The 23,905-nt window shown below is 44.9% G+C and overlaps 1 protein-coding gene across 1 annotated transcript; it reads right to left on the reverse strand.

The window, feature by feature from the left end:
* Positions 1-727: 727 nt before the first annotated feature.
* On the reverse strand, positions 728-14,769 carry DUSP5 (dual specificity phosphatase 5). The gene is made up of 4 exons (XM_015424826.1): positions 14,095-14,769; positions 9,353-9,495; positions 6,073-6,292; positions 728-2,546 (listed from the first exon to the last, which is right to left on the reverse strand). Exons 1-4 carry the CDS (start codon positions 14,507-14,509, stop codon positions 2,110-2,112), a joined length of 1,215 nt encoding a protein of 404 aa, XP_015280312.1. The 5' UTR covers positions 14,510-14,769; the 3' UTR covers positions 728-2,109.
* Between the last annotated feature and the right edge of the window lie 9,136 nt (positions 14,770-23,905).

Raw genomic sequence — 23,905 nt, forward strand, 5'->3', positions numbered from 1 at the left:
TGGTTATTTCATTTTACACTTGTTCTAAATTAAAGTATGTTATTTGAAGGCCAAAGCAGCTCTGCCCCAAGTATAGACCAGAGGTCTGAGTCTGGAACAGGCTGCAGCTATTGGCTGTGTATATTCTGTGCAGTCCTCTCTACTTATTTCTGCACATGACCCAGTGACTGATGTGACTGAACTGCACCTGAGTTATGATGAGCTGTGCTTTGGTCACTGGACTCAGGTAGTCAGAGGAAGAATATACACGTTTGGACTGCTGACCTCTATTTGACCATTTCCCACACTGCCTGCCATGAACAATTAAGCAGTAGTTCACCTATGCTTAAAGTTTGGCTATTCTTGGGTCAGCTATCACTTGAACTGTGTGTGCAGGGTCATACTCTTCTTCATCCAAACAGTTGCACTGAGGCCATTTAGAGACAAGGCTGAAAAGACATGTTGCCTAGGGTTGCCAGGTCCTACCTTGTCACCAGCAGAGGGATTGGGGGGGCATTACTGGAGAAGACAGGGATGTTGCGCACTGTCCCCAATGTGATGACATCACCCAGAAGTGATGTCATCATGTCAGCATGGCAACGTTCTGGTTTGAGAGCAAATTTACCATAGAGTTTTGCCCTGAAACCAGAGGGCCTCTTGTGAGTTCGCCAACATGATGAGATCACTTCCAGGGGATATCATCATGTTGGGGATGTCACCAGGGGATGTGGCTGTTTGGGGGGTGGGGTTTCCCCTGCCAGCCAATTGGCCAGTGGCAGGCAGAAGCCCTTAAAAACCAGGGGAACCCCTGCCAGGACCTGGGGACAGGCAACCCTAATGTTCCACATCCTGAGCCAAACTGCGGCCTGGAGCAAATGATGGCCTCTACAGCTTCCTTTAGAAAGTTATCAATGTCTCATGGGATACGGAACCTCCAGAGCTCCAACTTAGGGAAGGACGGGGAGCCCATCACAATAGAAAAACTTTTTAAAAAAAACCTTCACACCATGCAGTGCATATTATTTTTGCCAATAATCAACACTCTTAGTAAGTACTAACACCAGGCATTGCATCTGCAATCAGAAATTTGATAAGTACATCATTTAGACCAGGTCATAGAGTGCCAGAGTTTCTAATATAATATAGCAGGTATGTATTTGAAGAACCCACTGAGTTTTGATGGGACCTATGTGTCCTATCAAATACGGGGCCTTAATTCCTAGCTGGATTCACCTGGATGATACAGAAGGCAGCTCTCCTATCAGGTTTTGAGCAGCCTTGGGGTATCTAGAAGTTGCTCTTCTCAAATCTACCTAAATTACATAGCCTAGAAAATTACAACCCCCCCCCCCTCACAAAGCTTCTAGGGAAGAATGTAACTCTGACATAGACCCCAGTTGTACAGTAATAAACAGTGGAGAACCCATGGGTGTGGGAAGAGGAAAGTTTGCTTCCTATGTTTTCTGATCCTCTTGTAACCTGCAGTGTAGGAATAAAAACAGGAAAAGGCAAACATTCAAGTTTCTGCCACCACTAAAATGTCAAGGTTTGCTTCTTTCATAAATTGTGCTTTTCATTACAGCTCCACTTTCCTGACACAGCTGTTTATTGCTTACACTTTAAAACAAAGCTGTAATTAAGAGGAGGCAGCAGGAACTGAGAAGCAATTGGCCAGGCCTGATTTTGTGTGTAGCTCTCTTTGCTCCAGCATGGTCTGGAAGTACAGTAGTGGATGCACACAGATCCCAGAAGTTATTTAAGAACATCCTTAAAGATGCACGTATTTCCTTTTTAAAACATAGTCTTTTGAAAGCTTGACCTAGCTAGTGTCCATAAACACATTTCTCCTCCAAAAGGAAGGACACTTACTTTTGAGAAAAGGAAGAATGTTTTCCAGTTCAGTTTCTAGGTCAATTTGAGCATAAGTAGCTTGGCTCAGTACAAGGTAAGGCCTTGAAACTACACATTGAGCCCAAGCAGGTTCAAACTTTGACTGCATCTCAGTATAAGGCCATACTTTTCCTTCCTGCAGGAGATGGCCCTTCAAATCAAAAACATCTCATCTGGGATGAAATCCATGAGATCGTCTGTATTGCATGTTGATGAAATGTCTGGTCATCTCTGCTGGGTTCACTGGACTGTATTGTCCCTGGCTCCCAGAAGAGTCCAGCAAGATGAAGTTGCAGCAATAGGATTAAGTTTTAGCTGATGGACGGGTGAGTGAATTGGTACAGAATTCAAAACTGAGGTAGGAAAAGTGTAACAGGAGCCTTCAAAACTTTTACTCAAGGAGAGTTCTTCAGTAAAGAAAGACACAGCATCCCTTTTGCAAGAGGCGACAGGAGGGCTGGGTGTTGAAGACAGTATTTCTGACTCATACTGCAGCAGCTGGCCCATGAAACCAAAGTTTGGTGAGATCAGACTCCTACGTTGTTTGATGTAATCAAAAGCCTCCTCCAGACGGAACTTTCTCATTTTCATGAGATAAGCCATGCAGATCGTGGGAGAGCGAGAAATTCCAGCTTCGCAGTGCACCAAGATTTTGCCCCCGGCCCGTCTGATGCAGTCTAAGAAGAAATAAAAGGTTCAAGAGATCAATTTTCATTACACACAGATGCCACTGAGAGTATTTCAAACAGAACTGAAAAACTATTTGCATTTTGATACTTTTAGAATGAGTAATAGACAAGGTACTTCATGTAGGATATATCAAGTTTTGTATTTCCCCCCTCAATTCTGGCTTTCACAGATATGAAGCCAAGTTTAAAAATGTCATGGTAACATGTATAAGTTGGCAGAGCATCCGGTAGGCAAGTGAAAAGACCCTTATGAGTATGCAAATAATTTCTCAAATCTCATTTCAAAACCCATTTCACAAAAGAGTTTCATAAATTGAGTTAGTCAGAATGCTGAAGAATAAAACTTCATGACATCCACCAAACGTGACACAGTGCGTCCCACATTTAAACAAATACCAAATCTTTGGGGCTGTGTAGTAGACTAATTAGTTTCAATAAAGGTAAGAGGTTTTCTTCACCCACATCTAGCTGAATAGTAGCAGATGTGTAATAAGAGAACTACTACCACATCACAATACCACAAAAGAACTAGAACACAGTTAGGTTCTTTTCACAAGCTACACAGAGTGGTGGCAAAAGGTGTGGGCTTGCAGCATATTCCCTTCCAATCTGATGAGATGTGCTCATTTTCTCCTTGGCTAAGCACCTGAAAGGTGCTGCCTTTGTCCCCGCCTTGTGGGCTCTTTTGGGAGCCACTCAGCATGCATGTTAAGCAGGGATGTTGCGTCCCAGGTTCCTGGGGTTTCCACCACAAAGTGCACAATAAACTAGTCTAAAATCTCTAATTATAACGTTTGATAAATGGCACTTGGACTTAAATCAGGCTATAAATGGCTTAGGCAGAACTATCATTTTACGCAATGGGAGGCCTGAGGTTACTCACAATTCAATTATTGTTATAAGTTTTAAAAGAAAATGCTGAAAAAAAGCTCCTTGTGTAAAATGTGTGGATTAAAAATAGAATTTGTCCTGCTTTGGCAGGCATGAGAAATACATTCCCAAGTTTCTTCTTACTGTGAAATGTGATCATTTAGATGGACAGGACATGCTGTATTCTGCTCAGAGCCTGACATGCTAACAAACGGTCACACAAACCAATGAAAGGGGGGAAAATGAAATAAGGCTCCTTGAGCCATCTGTAGGCTTTCAAGTTTTTTAAAAATAGCAAAGAACCCACAAATGTCTTGTTGCAAAAATAATAATTAGCACGGTGCAGCTGCACTGTTCATATTCATAGGTCCCGCAGCACAGTCTTTCTGCCGCAAGCAGGTAGACAATAATTTCTTTCAACAATCTTGCCCTCTCGACATATATTGCCCTGAGTCCTGGATAGCCTGATCTCATCAGATGTTGGAAGCTAAGCGGGGGCTGGCCCTGGGTAGCATTTGGATGGGAGACCTCCAAGGAATACCAGGGTCATGATGCAGAGGCCAGCAGTGGAAAACCACCTTTGACTGCCTCTTGCCTTGAAGACTCTGTAGGGTCACCATAAGTCAGTTGGGACTTGACGGCCCTTTCCTCCACCGCCTACATGCACCGGGCATTCTTGGCAACAACCCCATATTTCCTATTTACGAGGTGTTACACTACTTCAAATAGCTTGGAGTCTGCAGCTTGGCTGCACACACGTCTCACGGTAGCCCCTTTTAGTAAATTTCTAGGCTACTAATCTAATTAACATCTAACCAGTACCATGAGGGTACAGGGACATATTGTACTACTTAGAAAACAGAATTCTACTTTTCCAGTGGACTACACATCTCTGTTCTGCTAGATGTAACATCGGCAGTTTCCTTTCATGTACCTGAACTGTTCCTATGTAAAGGAGAGGGAGGTATTTAAAAGCAAAAAGGAACCTGTGGGAAGGGAACACATGATTTTATTTTAGCCACAAAGGAGTCTTCCCTCCCACACCTTCCCTTCCCTCATCCCATGGCTCTAGGCACTGCTGCAGCCAGGGTGGGAAGTGCTTGGCTCAATAGACCAAGTCCATGTTCCCCACACAGGGGTCTACAAGATGCAGAATAGTCCCCCCCACCCACTTTCAAAGAAGAGCTCATAGAGCATGCCACCAGCAATCACCCAGCTTCTAGATCGCTGCCACGTACCAGCTAGAAAACATGATGATCAGTTGCTGGGAACCAATGTGTCAGCCCCGGGAACTCTAATTGGCTGACTGGCATCAAGAAGGTACAAAGCTCTATCTAACATAGTCACCATAGTTACTTCCAGTACAAAACCAAACTGGTTTTCACTCCATTTTCCAATGGAAAGGATTTCAGCATATGGTTACAGACATCACTCTGCATACATAGCTAACCCAATGGCAGTTTTCAGGAAAATACTGGTTTCCATGTGATGCTGGTCTTTTCTATTCTATGAGCAGCACTTCAGACGTTTCCTTGTCCTTCTGATTCCTGTTCAGCTGGTCTCCAGCTGGAAGTTATTACCCAATATGGCAATGTCTTACTGCCTCTGGTACACATGCTGCCAGTCAAGGAGTGAGGCTGCTCAGATCTTGAGCCTTTCGAGCTGTGGCCTGATAGAATCGACTGCCTTCTGAGACCTGACCTAGCAGGCCATATACAGGCAATAAAAACATTTTTCTCAAACTTGCTTTTAAAGTGTAAGCTGATAAGGGTCTCATTGACATGAGAAGACAGAAGGTTCCATGGGGCATATGCGGTTCGCTGCACATTCTTTCAAAAGGGACTGCCTGCTATGTGATAGGTACCCATGAGGGAGAAAGAAGGTTTGAATATCAAGAATTTTCTAAAATCAGAATGGGGGAAAATCCTTGGGATGCTGAAATCTGTGAACTTCTGTACTAAGGTAAAGTAAGCAATTGGGGTGGGGGAAACTCAGTATTAAGGCAAAGTAAGGAATTGGGGTGGGGGAAAATCAGTATCCCTCTTTCATATTCATTTTAACCCACCTCCCTTTTATGTACAAATTGAACAAATTTGGGAGTTCGGTCCCATGTAGACTGCTCCTCAACATAAGCTTTAGGGGCCAAAGTACATATGACATTCAGACAAGTGACTTCAGTGTACGAATGTTGTCATGTTGCAGTATGGTTGCCAACTCTGGGTTTGGAAATACCTGGAGATTTGAGGGTGAAGCCTGGTAGAGTGGGGTTTAGGGAAGGGAGGGTATAACGGCAAGCAGTCCACCTTCTAAAGCAGACATTTTATCCAGGAGAAGTTAAACAAATGCTTTAAACAAATAAAGTGATTGACATAGTCTGGAGATCAGCTGTAATTCCAGGAGATCTCCAGCCACCACCAGGAAATTGGCAACCCTATGTTACAGTGGCCTCCTCTGATCAATGCCTGTGGTGGAACCTACATGGAATGAAGGGACACAGGCATGTTTCAACACCAAAGAAGGACAAACTATTCTTCAAGCCATATATATACTGAAGTAATCCTATTTATTTAAGCTCAAATACTCTGAAGTAGCACAGTTAGAGACAGGTGGGTATTCTTCGACTTGCAAAATATAGAGAACTTACCAATGAAGTCTATAGCTTCCTGAAAGTGAGAACTGATGTCTGCTGTATGGTTATCCTCTACTGGAATCCATTTATAGCAGTATTGATCTGTAAAGGGCTCTGAGCTCTTTCTGGAAACATTCAGGAGTGCAGTGATGTTCAGATTGGCTAGGAACTCACACTTAGAAGCATGGTAGGCACTGCCAAGGTACAGGAAAGGTAAGATCTCCACTGGGCCACCCTGGAAGGTAAGGAACCAAACATAATCACAGCTTTTCATTGCCTCAGCTGAACAAGTGGAGAATGCCAATTTGGTAGCCAGACACCCTCCTAAATCAGTAAGGGAATCCAAATGGGAAGTACCTAGCAAGAGGGACAAAATGAAATAGGACTACACTGGCACCTTAAGAGACTAACTATTTAAGTTTTGTGCAAAACAAAGCTCATTTCTTCAGATGCATGGGGAAACAGAAATATATATCCTGTGGCTTTACATGTCATGCATCTGATGAAGTGAGCTATGACTCATGAAAGCTGATGCTGGAATAAACTGGTCTTTGAAGTGCCACTGGACTCATGTTTTATTTTGCTGCCACAGGCTACCATGGTCACCCATCCAGAATTGCACAAGAAAGGCAGTTTCTGTTGTAGATGTTAAAGCTGCTACTTATCGCCTTCTGTTTTGATTCTGCTTGGCCAGGTGGAGCAGCACTTATAAGAATGGAGATTTTCCCCTCAACATACAGATTTCAGTTGAGCAGTGCTCCAGCTCAGAGCTGTGACTGACCAACACAAACTCAGTCAAGCAGAAGTACAATATTGCTGAAAATCACAGTAGGGTTGCCGGTTTTGGGTGGAGAAATACCTGGAGATTTTGGGGGTGGAGCCTGGGGAGGGCGGGATTTGGGAAGAGGAGGGACCTCAGCAGGGTACAATGCCATACAGTCCATCCTCCAAAACAGCCAGGGGCACTGATCTCTGTCAGCTGGAGATCAGCTATAATTGTGGAAGATCTCCAGGCCCCACATGGAGGTTGGCAACCCCATGACCCATGTCTGTTGAAGGGAGACTGATCTTTGCTGAGCAGAGCAGCAGGATACAAGCCAGTGTTTGCAAAGGGAGGGGGCACTTTCCTTTTCTCTTTTACATTCTACAGGATGGAATCAGATCCACTCCATTCACACCTTCCCCCCTCCCAACAGTATCCCAAAATACCTTTACAATTACCCTTCTTCAACAAGATGCAACAAAACAAGAAATATAAAGGAGGACAATGTAAAAGCATTGTGCTAAAAACAAATCTCTTATGATTTTGAGGCCTTGCGTGATGTCCTTATGCACAGGGTAGTTTAGTCAGAACCTTCAGAGTGCACAAAGGTACCTTATTGACATTTAGTTTCCATTTGGAAGACAAATGTGCAGCTGGACATAGCACAACACCTTTTTTGCATGCCTGACTAATTAAAAATCACAGGGTGACAGATGGCATCTGTTTACACACTGCCTCCTCCAACTTCAAGCCAGCTTCATATCCTAAAGCAGCAGCAACATGGAGGCCCACAGCCCTGCCCCAACCACATCAGAATCACAGGTCTCTCTCAAGCTTTTCTGTCAGCCACCCCTGGTGCCTTACTAGGGTTATGTTCTCCCACCTTGTGAGAGGAGGGAGAAGTCTGAGGGAACCTCAAGCAGGAAAGAGAAGCATATTCTGGAAATGTTCAGTGCTGGCTAGTCAGTGACCAGGCCTGAAAAACATATCGTCTTTGGGTACCAAAGTAGGTACCTTATAAAGAAAAAAGACAAACGTACCACTTTTGTATTTCTTGGCACTTTATCCCACAGTAACATGTCCAGAGCATTTCCCTTTTATATATTTTTAAAATCAGGTTTGTTTACTTTCAAAGAAAACTAGACATTCATTATCAGGAGAGGAAGAGTAAGCCCCAGAAACAGGTATGCATAGTGGGAGGAAAGAATAAAGCAGCAGCACACAATGCCTAGAAAGCTTCCAGAATAGGTGCAGGAAGTCATGAACTAGTCTGAGCAGTTTGATAAGCACTCTATTGCTGCAATCTTGTAAACAATCTTAGGATATGGTGGCATGCATGACAAAGACATCCTCCAGAACATAGCCAGGATGCTGATACCACTTAGGTCAGGGAGCTGGCTAAGTTTTTTTTTTAAAAAAACTGACACAATAAACTAGATTCCACCTGTCACTGTGAAGAGTGGCATTTTACCAAGAACCTTGGAATGCTGCAATTCAAGAGTATACAAGTTATTCAAATTATACTTGGTGGTTATGGATGACATAGCCTTGCCCCTGTGGTCTCTTAGCCCCCCCCCCCCTTGCTGTCAAGTTGTAGCTGATGTATGGCGATCCTATAAGGGTTTTCAAGGCAAGAGATGTTCAGAGGTGATTTGCCATTGCCTGCCTCTGCACAGCAACCCTGGACTTCTCTGGTGGTCTCACATCCAAATACTAGCCAGGGCTGTCCCTGCTTCACTTCCAAGATTGGGCTAGTCTGGGATATCGAGGTCAGGACAACCCCTCTAGCTCCTGGGATTTCAAGGGGCAATTATTCCTCACATGCTTCTAAATCAACCATAAGTAGCTCTAGACAACCTTAAGTAGCCTGAGATTTTGGGGATACTGAATCCTGCATTTGTGATTTCTCAAACTATACATATTTCTGAAATGCACTCATGGCCATGTCTTATGATCTGCTAAACCCACATCACAAAGGTAAGCGAGCAGACCCCCTCAAAAGCTTGAAATATTAAAGTATGTATGGGCACTAATGCATGCTCAGAATGCTCACATATCCAAGTATTTATAGTTATTTGGTGCATGGGGGAGTGCCCAGCAGCAGAGGAATAACACCCTGCTTGCAAACAAAGGCCATTGGTATTCTATGACCTTTGATATTAACTCTATAGGGCATCCATATGCTGTTTCTCCAATTAACCAACCCTTGTGCACCAGCTAGAATTATAACTCCCCAGCTTTACTCCTCTGGAAATATATGCATGACTGAAAAGGGGGGGGGGGGAGTCCACTAATGGTGTTTGTTTATACAGCACTTTAGATTTCCCTTTCCTGTTCAACATGCCAGCAGAAGTAAATGAACAGGCTGGAATAAGTAACAACCCAAGCATGCATTCTGGTGTTTTTTTTTGTCACAATGCCAGACATGAATAAAAGTATGAACCAGTCCGTTGTGCACAGGATGATGACGGAAAGAGTCCCCCAAGGAGCCCAAGCGTGGGTAGGATTAGTCATATCTTCCCCTAAACACACCTGATCATATGCTGGTTTGTGGTGGAGGCACTGCTTCTCATAGTGGCTATTGATGCTTCTCTCTGTTTCAGTTCTCTCTTGGGACACAGGCTTCACATCTACACAGAACTCAGGGTACAGAGAATAAAAGGTATCATATCCTCCTAGGGGAGAAAAGAAGGAAAAAGAAAAAATAGAGTATTAGGATAGTTAGGGGGTGGTCACTTATTGCTGGATCACTAAATATAATTGTGGGATAATAAATGCACTGTAAGGGCCATTTCATAAGATGCTTTACTTAAAACGGAAACTATTCAGGGACAAAGAAGAGACAGAAGTCCTGTTGTCACTTTGTTAAAGGTATCTGCAATCACAGTTCTTTATAAATGGAAATCTGTTGAATCTGTTTAAAACGATGAAAACCAATGCTGGTAGATTCTTCCATCTGTTTTCTGGGTGTTTCTATACAGACTATTTCATGTTCATTTAAGAAAATGCAAATTCAGAGGAGTTGTTTTGTTATACATTGATTAATAACTTTCATTCTCTTGCATACTGGCAAATGAAATGGATCCATTAAGGGCTATAAAATGTAATGAAACCCTATAATTGGCTGATACATCTAAAAAGCCCCAGATGAGCAGTTTTGCACCATTAAATAGATTACTTGCCAAGTTCATTGAACAATTAATGAAAATGAATGTATCCACTTCTTAACTTGGAGCTCAGAGCTCAATGTTGACTAGACTATAATATGTGTACCTTGCATAAGCATGTGCTTTAAAACACAAGCTATCTTGTGCATATTTCTATACTATTTAGACCTTCCTGCAGGAGTCAGAAATTCATATAGGAAACCAGACCAATACACTTGTGCTTCTGACCATGAACACAGACGATTTCATTAATTACTATGTCCATGAAATGTCAAAACATTCTTACAAGGATACTGACAGTGAGGGAACATTAGCCAATATAAAGCCAATAAAAAGTAATTTTACACATCAGTAGGTTTCAGCAATGATATTGTATAAATGAGATTCTATCTATCCATAGTGAAACCTTTAGGTTTTCACATTTTAAATATCCCAGCCCACCCTTCACCAACTACCATGTAAATATAACTAAAAAGACCACAAAAGCACAAAATTTTAAAGAGCACTGAGACCATACAATCATTTTACCACACAGTAGACACTGACACAAGGCAAGGTGAGGGAGGGCCGGGTTACTCCCTGCATGAGAGAGCTTATTTCAGAATGATTCGGTTAGCTAAATGGGCTCTAAAATTCCTGGTACACCAAATAGGCGAAATCTTCGTTGGGGCGGCGGGGCTTCAGCCCCCACCGAAATTTTCAGGAAGGTGCTCAGCCTCCCCCGGGAGCCACCCTTGCTCCTACCAAAGCAATGCCTCTGGCCCAGGCCCCGCCCCCGCCCCCCCCCCCCGGAAATTGGAAAGTCTACACCCTCAGGCTTCCCACTTGCCGTGGAACAGTCCCGCACTGCGTTCCAAATCCCCTTTGTTGATCTTCTGGCACTTTGTCAATAGAACTTTTATGTATTATTTAACTGTTCTCTCCATTTATATGCCCATGTTTTCACAGATGACCAAACAAGGAAGCCAGCCCACGGGAAAACACAGTCTCTGTATTCCACTCATTTCTCTTGGATGGATGGCACTTGTGCAAAACAGGTGCATGGGAGCCAGAAGCCACTGAGAATCAGGAGATTTGCAGGCAGTTCTTAAAATGAGTCACCTTTTCACCAAGTTTTCCAGGTTGCTCCCAGGCTTGTTCTCCCTCTAAACTCCTTTGCTGCTCAATGCTGCGTTATTCATCTTGTTAGAGAAACAAGCTTCATTCTCGCTATGAATTCTTAACATTCTGGGTAGATCGCAGAAGAACTAGACAGCTCTCAACAAACAATATTGAGGCCCATCATCTTCTCTCTCTCCCCCCCCCCCATGGAGAAAACTGATTTCAGAGTGTTAGAAAGGGAATTATAACCCACGTACACATTTAGGAGAAATGGTGTCATCGCTCCTTTGTACAGGCACCTTTGGGCAAGGATGACTTTGTCAGAAATATATGGTTATGGTTTTTAAAAGAACACAACCTAGACGTGGCTCCATTAAGTCTGGGTACCTCATTCCCACATCAGGGGATAATGCAACCAATGCTCCCTCTAAGCTGTGGAGTCTAGTGAGCAAAAATTCTACATTGTGAGCTACTGGCATTAAAGTTGTGAGTGAGCAATTTGGCTACTGCATAAATGAGTTTGCTCTGGAGTCATCCTTCCTGAGTTAAGACAAAAATGTGTGAGCTGGAGGCTAAAAAACTGTGAGCTAGCTCACACTAATTCAGCTTAGTGGAACACTGAATGCAACCTATAGGTTTTCCTGTAAAAACAGGATAAACCTGCAGCATCTGCACATGTATAAGATCAGAGACACTGAACTAAGACATGAGGGAAGCTTTCAAAATTTGGGGGGGGGGGGGGGGGAACCTGACAAGGATTATGTCACTGAGCAGAAAAAGCAATTCCCTGAAGAGCTGGACTACGTCTGTGGTAGGTGACGAGTTCTGAGTCTGACTCATGCCTTTATCTCACTGCAACTGCCGAAGCCCAACCCCACTTAGCTGCTTCATTCCATTCAGCAGTGAATTCTCTCTTTCACGTCATGCTGTACAGATAAAACCCTCGGGAGAAACCCTAGGAATCTTCTGTTACTTTTAGTGAAAACCAGTCAGCCCAGACTAAAAACCTAGCTGAGTCTCAAGAATGCTTGATACTGAAATATGTCTACCAATACATCTTATTTCAAGAAGAAAAATACAGCCCTGGGCAATAACATAGCACTCTATCTAACACTATGTGACACTGGGACACATTCCGGCTCGGGCGCAATCAGCATATTCTCCTATGACACTGCACTGTGTGGCATTTTTGCTGGGTTCTTTAAAAGCACTTTAAAAACCACGCGAGATTGCTATCTGCTTCCCAGGATGGCCTAAAATAAACTGCATCTAGCGCTATATAGTTCAGAGGGATACATTGGAAAAGGGTTTTGACCGAATAATTAGCTAAAATTAGTTGCCCAGTATTTCCCAGGGTCAGATGTCAATCCAAGATGAGAAATTGATTTCGTACAGGGCATTTCCTCTGTGAATTTGGAATCAGGAATGAAAAAATTCTTACAAGACTGGCTGCTTAAAGAATGCCAGATTTTACTGATATCCTCACTCACCCCACATAAGTCTATAGGCACTGGCCACAAGTCTCCGGTACCCAACACCTCAAATTGATCAGTGCTATAAAACATTTGATAAACTGTGAAGTATGCAAAGAGAGCAGAGTGCATTTGAATTGATCTCCGCAGATGTTTTGTGCTCAAAGGAAGACTCAGATTTTTCAAAGTACATAGAAGGAGACAAAAAAGGTGCCAGCACCACCGTAGTCCATTAGGGAAGGGGAAGCACAGTAGAAGACTAGGACCAACAGTGCCTTAAATTAGCCCTAGTAACAGGCAATGGTCCCTCTAAGCTGTGGAGTCTTGTGAGCAAAAATCCTACTTTGTGAGCTACCGGCATTAAAGTTGTGAGCAAGTGATCTGGCTACTGCATAAATTAATTTACTCAGGAGCCATCCTTCCTAAGACAAAAACCTGTGAGCCGGAGGCTAGAAAAACTGAGCTAGTTCACACCAACTCAGCTTAGAGGAAACACTGGTAACTGTGCTTTTTTCACACCAGAAAGCAACTGGTCACTTGTTAGGCATCCAGCAGTCTCAGAATTTATCCAGGCAGACCTATAGAGCTGCATATTTCATTTCAGAATTAATGGACAAACTGCCCTTTGGAGGGCACTGCTGAGTTATCCCCCTGCTAAATCCATTTTACATATCCGCGTGGTATTTAGGCAACTGTGATGTTCTGACAAGTCAAAAGCTCAGTTTTCGATTAACCATCGGTGAACAATTAACCTGATCAGCCATCTGACTTCTTTGGCCCCACTAGGAACTTAAAATGGGTATCAATTGCTAAGGTGAGTACTCAGAATTAAGGTATGCTTCTTCCAGATGGAAGCTTTTCCCTGTAGTCACCAGATTTCCACCACTCCTGCCTAGACAGTGGGTGAAAGAGAGTATTTTGGGGAAGGGGACGGCCTAAATCCAATCAATTTATCCATTGTTTATAGCCGTAGCAATGCCCTCCCCGCTAGTGTCTGCCCTGGCAAGGTATTTTTCGCTCGAGGAAGCCACTCGCCTGCCAAAGCCCGTCGATCAGACCTCTCTGCAAGCTTTCCTGCCTAGCCCACCTATATCCAAGTGACCCCTACATGGGGACGAAGTTTCAGCCCTCGAGGGGGACCTCCAGGTTTCTAGCAGGGGGACCCTGAGCGATTCCAGGCAAGGATGTGTGGCCTCTAGAGAGGGGGCCCTTCTGAAAGCAGAGTCGGTCGGGAAGGCACCCTTCGAAGTCCGGACATACGACCACGGTAAAAAGAAAGATAGAAGAAAACAGCAAAAGTCGGGGGCGACGAGTTCCCCTTCGCCCCGCAGTTCCTCTCTTCCCGAGTGCTGGCCGTCTAAGGCAGCGACGCCGGTCAGCATGGGATTTTTAGAGGGGTAACTTTTCAGCCCGTCTGCCCCAGGAGAAGCCGCCCCAATCCCCGCCGCCCTGACCCCAGACGCCTCGACCCTGCCCCAAGCCCCGGCCTCTCCTTCGCCCTCCCTTTTGTTCGCGGGCTGCGGCTGCCGCTCACCTTTCAGGAAGCAGACGCGGGCGCCGGGCTCGGGCAGGCTGGCCAGCAGCGTGTTGAGGACGATCTGAGCCGTGCTGTCTTTCTTGAGTTTCCGCCAGTGCCGCGTGCTCTGGTCGAGGACGATCACCGCCGTCAGCCGCAGAGAGGGCCCCCCGTCCCCTTCCCTCTCGCCCGGGCACGCCGGCGGCAGGAGCAGCCGCCCTCGGGCCGTCTCGTCGGGCACCACGAAGTGCAGAGGCACGGGTCGCCCGCGGGCCCGGCGGATCACGACCGAGTTGAGGTTGACATTGAGCGAGCCGCGGAGGCAGGAGGCCGAGTAGGAGAGGTAGGGTCTGCAATCCAGCACCAGGCAGCGGGCGGGCTCCTTCCGCAGCAGCGGCTTCAGCTGACGGGCGTCCAGCGAGGTTACCTTCATCGCGGCTTCGGGGCCGGCGCAGGACCAGGACTCGCCTCGGTCAGGCGGCTGCTCTCAGACTGCGCTCCGGGTCTGGTAGTCCACCGAGCGGGGCCGGGGCGGGCGGGAGACCTTTTATTGGGCAAGCAAGCAAGAGAGATCCGGAGAGGGACCGCCAGACCGTTTCCTTCAGGCCCCCTCCTGGCTCCGATCGCCCGGCGCCCCTCCCAGCCTTCGCATTTCCCTCCCCGGACGGACTCAGCCAGGGGATTCCGTTTACAAGAAGAGGCAATTTATCTGAATGAAACGCCGGAGCCGCGCCGCCGTGTCCATATAAGGCGGTCGACGTCAGAGGAACGGTCCCGAAAAGACCCGCCCCACTCTTCTGGGTCACGCCCGCTCGGCTAGAGGCAGGGGAGATTCCCTCCCCCAGGAAGAGGGACGGAGCAGAGAGGCGACGCTCCGTAAAGGGTTAGTCAGACTTCTTGGAGCAGAGGAAGTTGAAGAACGCCTCAAAAATTCTCCAGTCATCAGAAAGCCCTCCTCACACTCACCCGGCCATCACTTGTTTCCGTCGACTTACTAATGAAGGAGAGGAAGTGTGATGATGATGATGGCAGCAGCGGTGAGGGAGGGGGGGGAAGAGGAGGCAAGACGGGCTTCCCTTTAAGGGCAGCAGCAGTGGCTACTCAGTCCTGGCATTTCGATGAGTGGCCCCTTCGCATTGCTAAGCTTCTCACACGCGCACATACTCGCCCACACTTTCCAATTAAATTTCAACTTTTCTGTGCTGTTTATACCACTTCAGAAATACATATATTCTGTCTAAAGTCCACCTGCCATTTCTCCCATAAAGCTGCAGACAGGTGGGCAGCAGAGCCTGTTTGGGAGGTGACAGACTATGCCTCCTCCTTGGGCTGGCAAGAGACCGCCACAGAGATGTAATCAACAAGAATGTTTAGCTTTACCTGGGCAATTGTTCTGTGCTGCTAGGTGGGCAATAATGAAAGTAGTGGATTACATTGGAGCCTTGTTGTTGTTGTTTAGTCGCACAATCGAGTCCGACGCGACCCCATGGACCAGCTCCCGCCAGGCCTTCCGGTCTTCCGCCATCCTCTGAAGTTTGCTCAACTTCATGTTCGTTGCATCGATGACACTATCTAACCATCTCATCCTTTGCCGTCCCCGTCTTCTTTGACCTTCAATCTTTCCCAGCATCAGGGTCTTCTCCAGTGAGTGCTCCCTTCTCATTTGGTGGCCAAAGTAGTTGAGCTTCAGTTTCATTATCTGGCCTTCCAGGGAACAGTCAGGGTTGATTTCTTTGAGGATTGACTGATTTGTTCTTCTTGCAGTCCAAGGGACTCTCAAGAGTCTTCTCCAGCACCATAGTTCAAAATAATCTATTCTTCGGCGCTCGGCCTTCCTTATAGTCCAACTCTCGCAGCCATACATGACTACTGGGAATACCATTGCTTTGACCATGCGGACTTTTGTTGGCAGGGTGATGTCTCTACTTTTTATCATGCTGTTTAGGTTCACCATCGCTTTCCTCCCAAGGAGCAAGGATTGGAGCCTAACTACAGGGTATTATGGAATGGACAAGTGAGGAGTATTTCCTTCCCTGACTCCCATGTGGAGAGAGAGTGTGTGTGTGGAGGGGAGGGTATTTAAACTGGGAAAAGCAACACTAGAGAACAGTATTCATTGCATTCACAGGAGAAAAGATCCCAATCAATAAAGTGCTTTATATAGACAAGTGATTGGGGCCCTGCAACTCCTTCAGTTTGCCATGAAGACTGGGCAGAGATCAGCAGCAATAGCCCACATAGCCTACAATCAGTAACCTCAGAAATGGGGCTAGATGGGGCTGTGGCTCACTGACAGAGCATCTGCTTAGCATGCAGAAGGTCTCAGGTTCAATCCCTGGCATCTCCAGGTAAAAGGACCAGGTGAAAGATCTCAGCCTGAGACCCTGGAGAGCCACTGCCAGTCTGAGTAGACAATACGGACTTTGATGGACCATTGGTCTGATTCAGTATAAGGCAGCTCAAAAGTCTGCACCTGAAGTGATCATTTTGAACACCACACATTTCCCAAGTTTGGTTCAAGGCGATCTGTATACAAAACATACATACAGAACCAGTCATTGTTTGCTACAGTGAGCCACTCACTGCTTTTGTTTGCTTTAAGCCCGGTGTGGGACCTCTTTTGATTTGGTTTTTTTTTTTACAAATTTATTTATGATTTTCCATTACACACACAAAAAAGATAACAATATTTATAATTTTCATTAAAAAACCACAAAAAGAAAGTAAGCATAAAAATAAAAACCAAATAGAAAAGTAACAATATTTTGTATATGAAATATATTTATGGAGTTCCGCATTTCCCCCCAACCATTTATTAACTCTAAACCATCTTTTTTGAAAAGCCTTATCCTCTTTACCTGAAAGAATCATGTTCAACTTGTCCATTTCTGCCACATCACAGATTTTTATAATCAACTCCTCTCTAGCAGGTAGGTTTTCAGATTTCCAACACTTGGCAACCAATATCCTGGCTGCAGTAAGGATATATGACAAAATACATAGTTCATCATGCCTATATCCATCTGGTATTATATTAAGTAAATAGATTTCTGGTACTAGCTGCAATTCAATGCCCATAATCTCTGTTATTAACTGTTTAATACCCTTCCAAAATTTATAGATCTTTTCACACCGCCACCACATATGGAAAAAGGTACCCACGTTATTTTTACATTTCCAACAGTTTCCTGACACCTCTTATAGCATTTAGCCATTTTATCTGGTGACCAGTGCCACCTGTAGAACATTTTAAAAATATTTTCTTTATAAGATGTTGATCTTAAAAGTTTGACAGCCTTCCATATTTTTGACCAGACATCTATATCCAGACTATGTTCTATATCCTGCATCCATGTTATCATTGATGGCTTGATTATTTCCTCCTGCATGACATCATATAACAAAAGTTTATATAACTTTTGAATCAATTTATCAGAGGTTGACAGCCAAATTTTATCGCCAAAGATAAAATAACAAAGTTTTATAATGGGAAAACAGATCTTGATTTGTTATCACCTTGAGAATTTCCAGTTTCGTTTCTGCAGAAAGCACCTTATCTGTGCTGGAAGTAGGAAAGTTGTGTCCCTCTGGAAATGAAAACCAAAATGGCTGCTTTTAAGGCTGATGATTTTTGCAGGCCTAGGTGTATTAGGACTAGTCTCCATTAAAGTCACATGGGGACTTACACATAGCATTGCCCCCTCCCCCCCACCCTCAGACTCCGCTGTGTGTGTCTGCAATGCTGCCCTTCCAGTGAGAACCATCACTCTGCAGCCTGCATAGAGAAGCTGCACAAGTGGAAGGAACCACTCATCTCTACTCAGAGATTTCCCAGGTGTGCAGAAAAAAGATGACTGTGTAAATTAAGAAAAAGAGGAGAAACCTCCCCTCCGAACCAGCCAAATGAGGACTGAAAATGCTTCAGAAGGGATGGCATGTTGAGAACAGCTGAGATGAAGTTAACAGAAAGGGCAGGGAGAGAAATGATCCTGCTCGAGCCCCTGAGAACTTAGATAATATCAGAGAGAGAGATAGTGAGCAATTGGATAGCCAGCCCACCCCCCAACTAAGGTTGCCAACAGGTCTGGAGAAAAATGTCCTTTCCCTTTTAATAGAGGCTTAATGTGTAGAAATGGGCGACTGATGCGTTTCATGGTATGCGGCCCGGTGGCAGATGTGTTGCGTGTGTAAGCAGAGCCTAGGTAGACCATGTCTCCTGGTGCAGCAGCAGAAAAATGTGGCAGGGAGAAGGCAACTGTGGTGACACTGCAATGTCCTGGTCTAGCAATCCCTCATATCTCTGTGGTAAAACCATAGACTGGGATATTCCTAGAGTGTCACAGCAATGCTTGATGTAACTTCTGGTTCCATGACTGAAAATAATTTTGTGGCATTAAATAACACCATGCAATGCCTAGCCTCCCCCAAAGCTCCTGGGGATTGCTAGCCAAGGACTGGAACCCTAAGATCACCTGGTAAACACCATCCCATTAAACCGCTATTAAAGGGACAGGGCATTCACCCCAGGCAATTGGCAACCCTACTCCAGCTTGTCATTATAGACTTGGAAATAAAGCTAGGAACATTGCTGTTAGCTTGTAATGAATCTTTCTTTATCATACCCCAATAGCCTGAGGCTAATACATGTAAAAGACAGTGACATACCCTCTCCTCAGGAGAAAAGCCCCAAGGGAAATAAATTTCCTCAACTAGTATCTGCATCATGATTCTGCAAATGGTTTTCTAAAGGTTAAGAGGATACAGATGCAAGGCAGTTGAGGTAGTCATAATTTTCTTTCCTTCCACAGAGAGATCCAAAGCTTGTCCATTCTGACTAATAGAAGCTGACCCTCTCAAAGACACCATTTCCACTTTGTGTTTCTTTTTCTACAATGCAAGCAAAGGGTACCATTAATCTAGTCCTCAGTATCCCTAATTAGTGCCATTGCAGGCCATTCCTGTGCATGTTTACTTGGAAGTAAATCCTACTGAGTTCAGTCTGGATTATTCCTGTATAAGCATGCATAGGATTACATCAAGTGATTTGGGTACAGCAAAATGTAGTGTGATAATAGAAGGAGCTTCTTATATAGAACCAGAGCATCTAGTCCAGTAGGGACCACAGCTCCAAGGGCTGCAAGAACAGGCTTCTCTCAGTCCTGTTTTCTTTCCTCCATTAAGTGAAATAGCCAAGGACTGAATATGAGACCTTATGACACTAACACAGAGTAACATTAAACCATTCTAATTAATGACATGTACAGCGCAATCACAAATGCCCTGGAAGGCCTAGAAGTAGGACATGCAGGCCAAAACATCACCCTATCGTTGCTCTTATGGCTCCAATAGCAAAGATCAGAGGCAGCTTCAATAACTGGGTCCAGGCTCACAGAAGCATGCTAGCCATACAAACTGGGTGAACCAGCTAGGCTTAAGTAACCTGGAGGGCAAGCTGTTCCTGGGCTTCATCTGGCCAGGGCTTGATGGAACCCAATCCTGCAAAGTGCATTTAGGCAGTGATCTGGCTCAGTAGCTGGAACACAGGCTGCCAGCCCGGTGCTTCTGAATTGCCTCCTCCCAGGTCTGCCATCTCTGTTGCTTTCACTGGGTGGAGAACTTGGAGGACTGGTAGTTCAAAAATCTGGCCCCACCTGGTAGGCGACTGGCTGCCCTGGATTTTGGCATGTTGGCAGCTTTGTCTGCAGACAAGTCTTCAGGGGTGGGTCCTTTGACTGAGGCCTTGGGATCCAGGAGCTCTGGGTCTGGAACAGACTCAGGGTCTACAGAGGTTCCATTGGTGTCAGGTGTTCCCTGAGCCACCTGGTCTTCCTTCAGAATGGCACCTCCCGGTTGTCATCTGAGGAATCTGTTCCGGAGTCCAGCCCAGGAGGGTTGGCTCCTGCCATCACTGGTAATGGGATGGATTCAAAAATCATCTAGTGAGACAGGAAGGGTAGTTTAGGTCAATATCCTCAGCTCTGATTTAAAAACGGAGTATTTATTTAGATGTTTATAGACAATTTTCTCCCTAAGGGGGACCGAAAGCAGCTTAAAACATAGGTATTTTCTCTCCCTTTTCTCTTCCAACAACCCTGTGAGGTAGGTTAGGCTGAGAGAAAGAGAGGGACTGGTCTAAAGTCACCCAGCAAAGCTTCCGTGGCAGAGTAGAGATCTGGACCTGGGATTCCCAGATCTTAGTCTAAGACTTGAATCACTGTACCACAACTGGCTCTGCCATTACTATTCAGTCCTTTCCCTCTTGGCTAACTCTTCAAACCTACATGTTCATACAGAAATCAAAACAATCCAGTTCTTTGAAATGTTGTGACTTTGCATCTATTAGTAGTGAATTTTCTGGAAAGCTTGGAGTATATATGTATACACAGACACACAGATAGATAGGAGGACTGGGGGTTATAAAAATTATTTCCTCTTTGATGTGACTCATTTGTACTAGTTTCACTTTTAATTTGGACAAATGTTTCATTTTTAACATGTTGCTAAACTGAGAAGCGAAAAGGGAGGTAAGTTCTTATAACAGGAAAGGTTACGTAAGAAAAATACCCCAACTTGGGTAGAAATTTTCCCTTCCATTTCTGGTTAAGGGTCTCCTTTCCTGTATTCTTCATGTAGCATTTCTTCCTCTGTCAGAGCCTTTAACAGAAGTCTACAGGGGAGAATTCCAGCTGGTGTGGCTTGTTCAGTCCTGATGCTGCAAATGAAGGAGAAGCAAAGATAATACTAAAACCCCATCTGTCTCTCACTAAACTGGGCAACTTGACGCTTGCCACAGTCCTGATGGGCAGGAACCTTTGTCCCTTGGACTGCTTACTGCTTGGCTTTGTGAACACTATTTATTCATGTAAATATCTAGCCATCATGAAGTCTCTAAATATCTAAATGTGCATCAAAACACTGCATGTACTCAAGAAAGTATGATGTGGTAGAACCTACAAAAAGCTTCATGCTGGCCAAACTGCAAGCCCAAACTGCGACCTTTCAGCCCCGTAAGCTAGGGAATTATTTGGGAGGGGGCCTCAGGGGGGCCTGCCAGCTAATTAAATGAAAGTACAGTGCAGGTGGTCAGTTTGGGGGCAGCCCAGGAGGGAGGGGGCCCAGAAGAAACACTAGGGGGCTGGGCCCCATGTTAGCTACGGGCCGGCAACCTTTCCAAAGGCGCCCCTAAGTTCTCCTCCAGCTTATTCAGTTGCACAGTTGAGTCCGACTCTTCGCGACCCCATGGACCACATCACACCAGGCCCTTCTGTCTTCCACTGTCCTCCAGAGTTTGCTCAATTTCATGTTTATTTGTTGAAGGCTTTCAGGGCTGGAGTTCATTATTTGTTGCTTTCACTGTTGTTGTTGCTTTCCTGAGGAGGTTCTTTTGCATATGGATTGGTTGTTGAAATTCTAATCTTATTTGTAGTGTTGTTGTAAGATGTAGAGCATTTTGTGTTTTTTGTGGTTTTCTGTAGAACATACAATTAACCATGGAAAACGAAATCAAGGGTAAACTCCCATTTCTAGATATCCTGGTCATCCGCAAGGCTAACCTTCGATTAGGTCACAAGGTCTATAGAAAACCAACTCACATGGATCATTATTTACACAAAAACTCCAATCACCACCCTCAGCAAAAAAGAGGCATAATCAAAACATTAGTAGACAGTGCAAGACAGATATGTGAACCGTACTTTCTCAGTGATGAACTAAATCATCTAAACCACGCACTTCAAGCAAATGGCTACTCCAAGAATGAAATCAGAAGAGCGATTAAACCAAAGGTAAAACAAACAACTGAGGAAAAACAGTCTTCCACAGGAAAAGTGTTTTTGCCATATATCAAAGGAATCACTGATCAGATAGGAAAAGTTATGAAAAAACACAACCTACAAACAGTATTCAGACCCACCAGAAAAATACAACAGATGCTATGATCGATAAAAGACAGAAGAGACCCCCCTCACTTCTGCAGGAATATACCACATACCCTGCAGACAGGTTTACATCGGGGCCACACAGCATAGCATCCAGACAAGAATAAAAGAACATGAAAGATACTGCAGACTTGGCTAAACTGAAAAATACTGCAGACTTGGCCAACCTGAAAAATCCGCAGTGGCTGAACATAGCTTCACCCAAACAGGACACAGTATCTCATTCCAAGACTCTGAAATGCTGGACAACACATCCAATTACCATGTCAGTTTACACAGGGAAGCCATTGAAATTCATAAACATAAACACAATTTCAACAGGAAAGAAGAGAGTTTAAAAATAAATAGTGCATGGTTTCCTGTCCTGAAAAACACAAAATACTCTACGTCTTACAAAAGGACTACAGCTAAGATTAGAATTTCAACAGCCATTCCATATGCAAAAGAACCTCCTCAGGAAAGCTCCTCCATTAGCATGTCACAGCCTGGGAAACTCCTACAAGATAATGACTCAGCCCTACCCCACCTTCCTGAGTAGATATAAATTACCTGCCTACCATTTTTCTTCTCACCTTGACACAGAGAGTACTCCATCTTTCTGTATTATACCTCTGAGTATGCCAGTCACAGCTGCTGGCAAAACGTCAGGTACCACAATGCCAAGACCACGGCCATACAGCCCGGGAAATCTACAACAACTAATTTCATGTTTGTTGCATTGATAACACTGTCTAACCATCTCATCCTTTGCCGCCCCCTTCTTCTTTTACCTCCAGCTTTAGTAATACCTTAAGGGAAAGAATTCGCTTTGCAGAGGATAAGCCAGCAAGAACGTTCCTTTATGCTCCAGATGCAGTCCTCATAAGGAATAGTCAAGGGGATGCTCTTGGTAAAGGGACACAGGTACTTTCAAAGAGGTATACATGCTTGGGCTCTCTTTGGTAAGGTTGCCAACCTCCAGGTAGGGCCTGGAGATCTCCTAGAATTACAGCAGATCCCCAGACTATAGAGATCAGTTCCCCTGGAGAAAATGGCTGCTTTGGGGGGGGGGGGGGGGGCTTTATGGCATTCTGCCCCGCTGAGGTCCCTCCCTTCCCCAAACCCTGCTTTCCCCAGCCTCCCCCCTCAAATCTCCAGGGATCTCCCAACCCTACTCACTGGACCTGTAACTTGGCCCACTTTGACAGACATCTATGTGAGGCCCTCAAAGCTTGGTTAATAAGATCTTTTTAAAGCACCAGGTTTCAAGAACACAGCCCAGCAAATCAAAGCCTTCTCTTTAAAGCCCTACACATTCTAACAACAGAGAGGTGTGTCATCTGATCAATGCAGGAATATTACATTATTCCTGTTGCTCACCTCCCCTTTCCAGTAAACTCCAGCACACTGCTCACAAAACTGGAATTGCTGGCTCTGCCTGGGGGCTTTTGGAGTATGAGAAACCACACACTTTCCTCTGTACTCGCACAAGTGCTAATCCCATGCCTGAAGCAGAGTCTCCTGTCGCCAAGTAAGGGAAATGGAGGCAATCTTGCTCCAAGGGGGCAGAGTTGTACACCTCTTTTTGAAAAAGACAGGGGAGAAGTGTTCTTCAGTGCTGCAGAGAGAGAGAACATTGCTATGTGAGAAGGAGTACCTTATGTAGGGCTGACCTGTTTATTTTTAAGACAGAAGGGGGGCATGCATGACCACTTCTGTATTCAAGCAGGATACTAGGCAAACATTCAGCCTTTTAAAAAGCAAGTAATATAATGAAATGCGACTTTTAAAAGGTTCACCAAAATGGCATGTTCATGAGGTGGGTCAGAAAGCTATGTCAAAGAGCTGCATATGTAAAAGTCAATCCCCAGTGCCCAGGAACGGAATTCAAGATGGGCAGTGCAGGTGGGTGG

This window comes from Gekko japonicus, unplaced genomic scaffold (assembly GCF_001447785.1).
Source record: "Gekko japonicus isolate JY-2015 unplaced genomic scaffold, Gekko_japonicus_V1.1 scaffold974, whole genome shotgun sequence".
NCBI lineage: Eukaryota > Metazoa > Chordata > Lepidosauria > Squamata > Gekkonidae > Gekko > Gekko japonicus.

What these genes read in the sequence shown, in the direction of transcription:
- DUSP5 (XM_015424826.1), bottom strand. Translation starts at nt 14,509, where the DNA reads ATGAAGGTAACCTCGCTGGACGCCCGTCAGCTGAAGCCGCTGCTGCGG. An exon ending in CCGCGTCTGCTTCCTGAAAG is followed by an intron (nt 9,496 to 14,094) that starts GTGAGCGGCAGC and finishes TTTCTCCCCTAG; the next exon opens with GAGGATATGATACCTTTTAT. An exon ending in ACAAACCAGCATATGATCAG is followed by an intron (nt 6,293 to 9,352) that starts GTGTGTTTAGGG and finishes CTTACCTTCCAG; the next exon opens with GGTGGCCCAGTGGAGATCTT.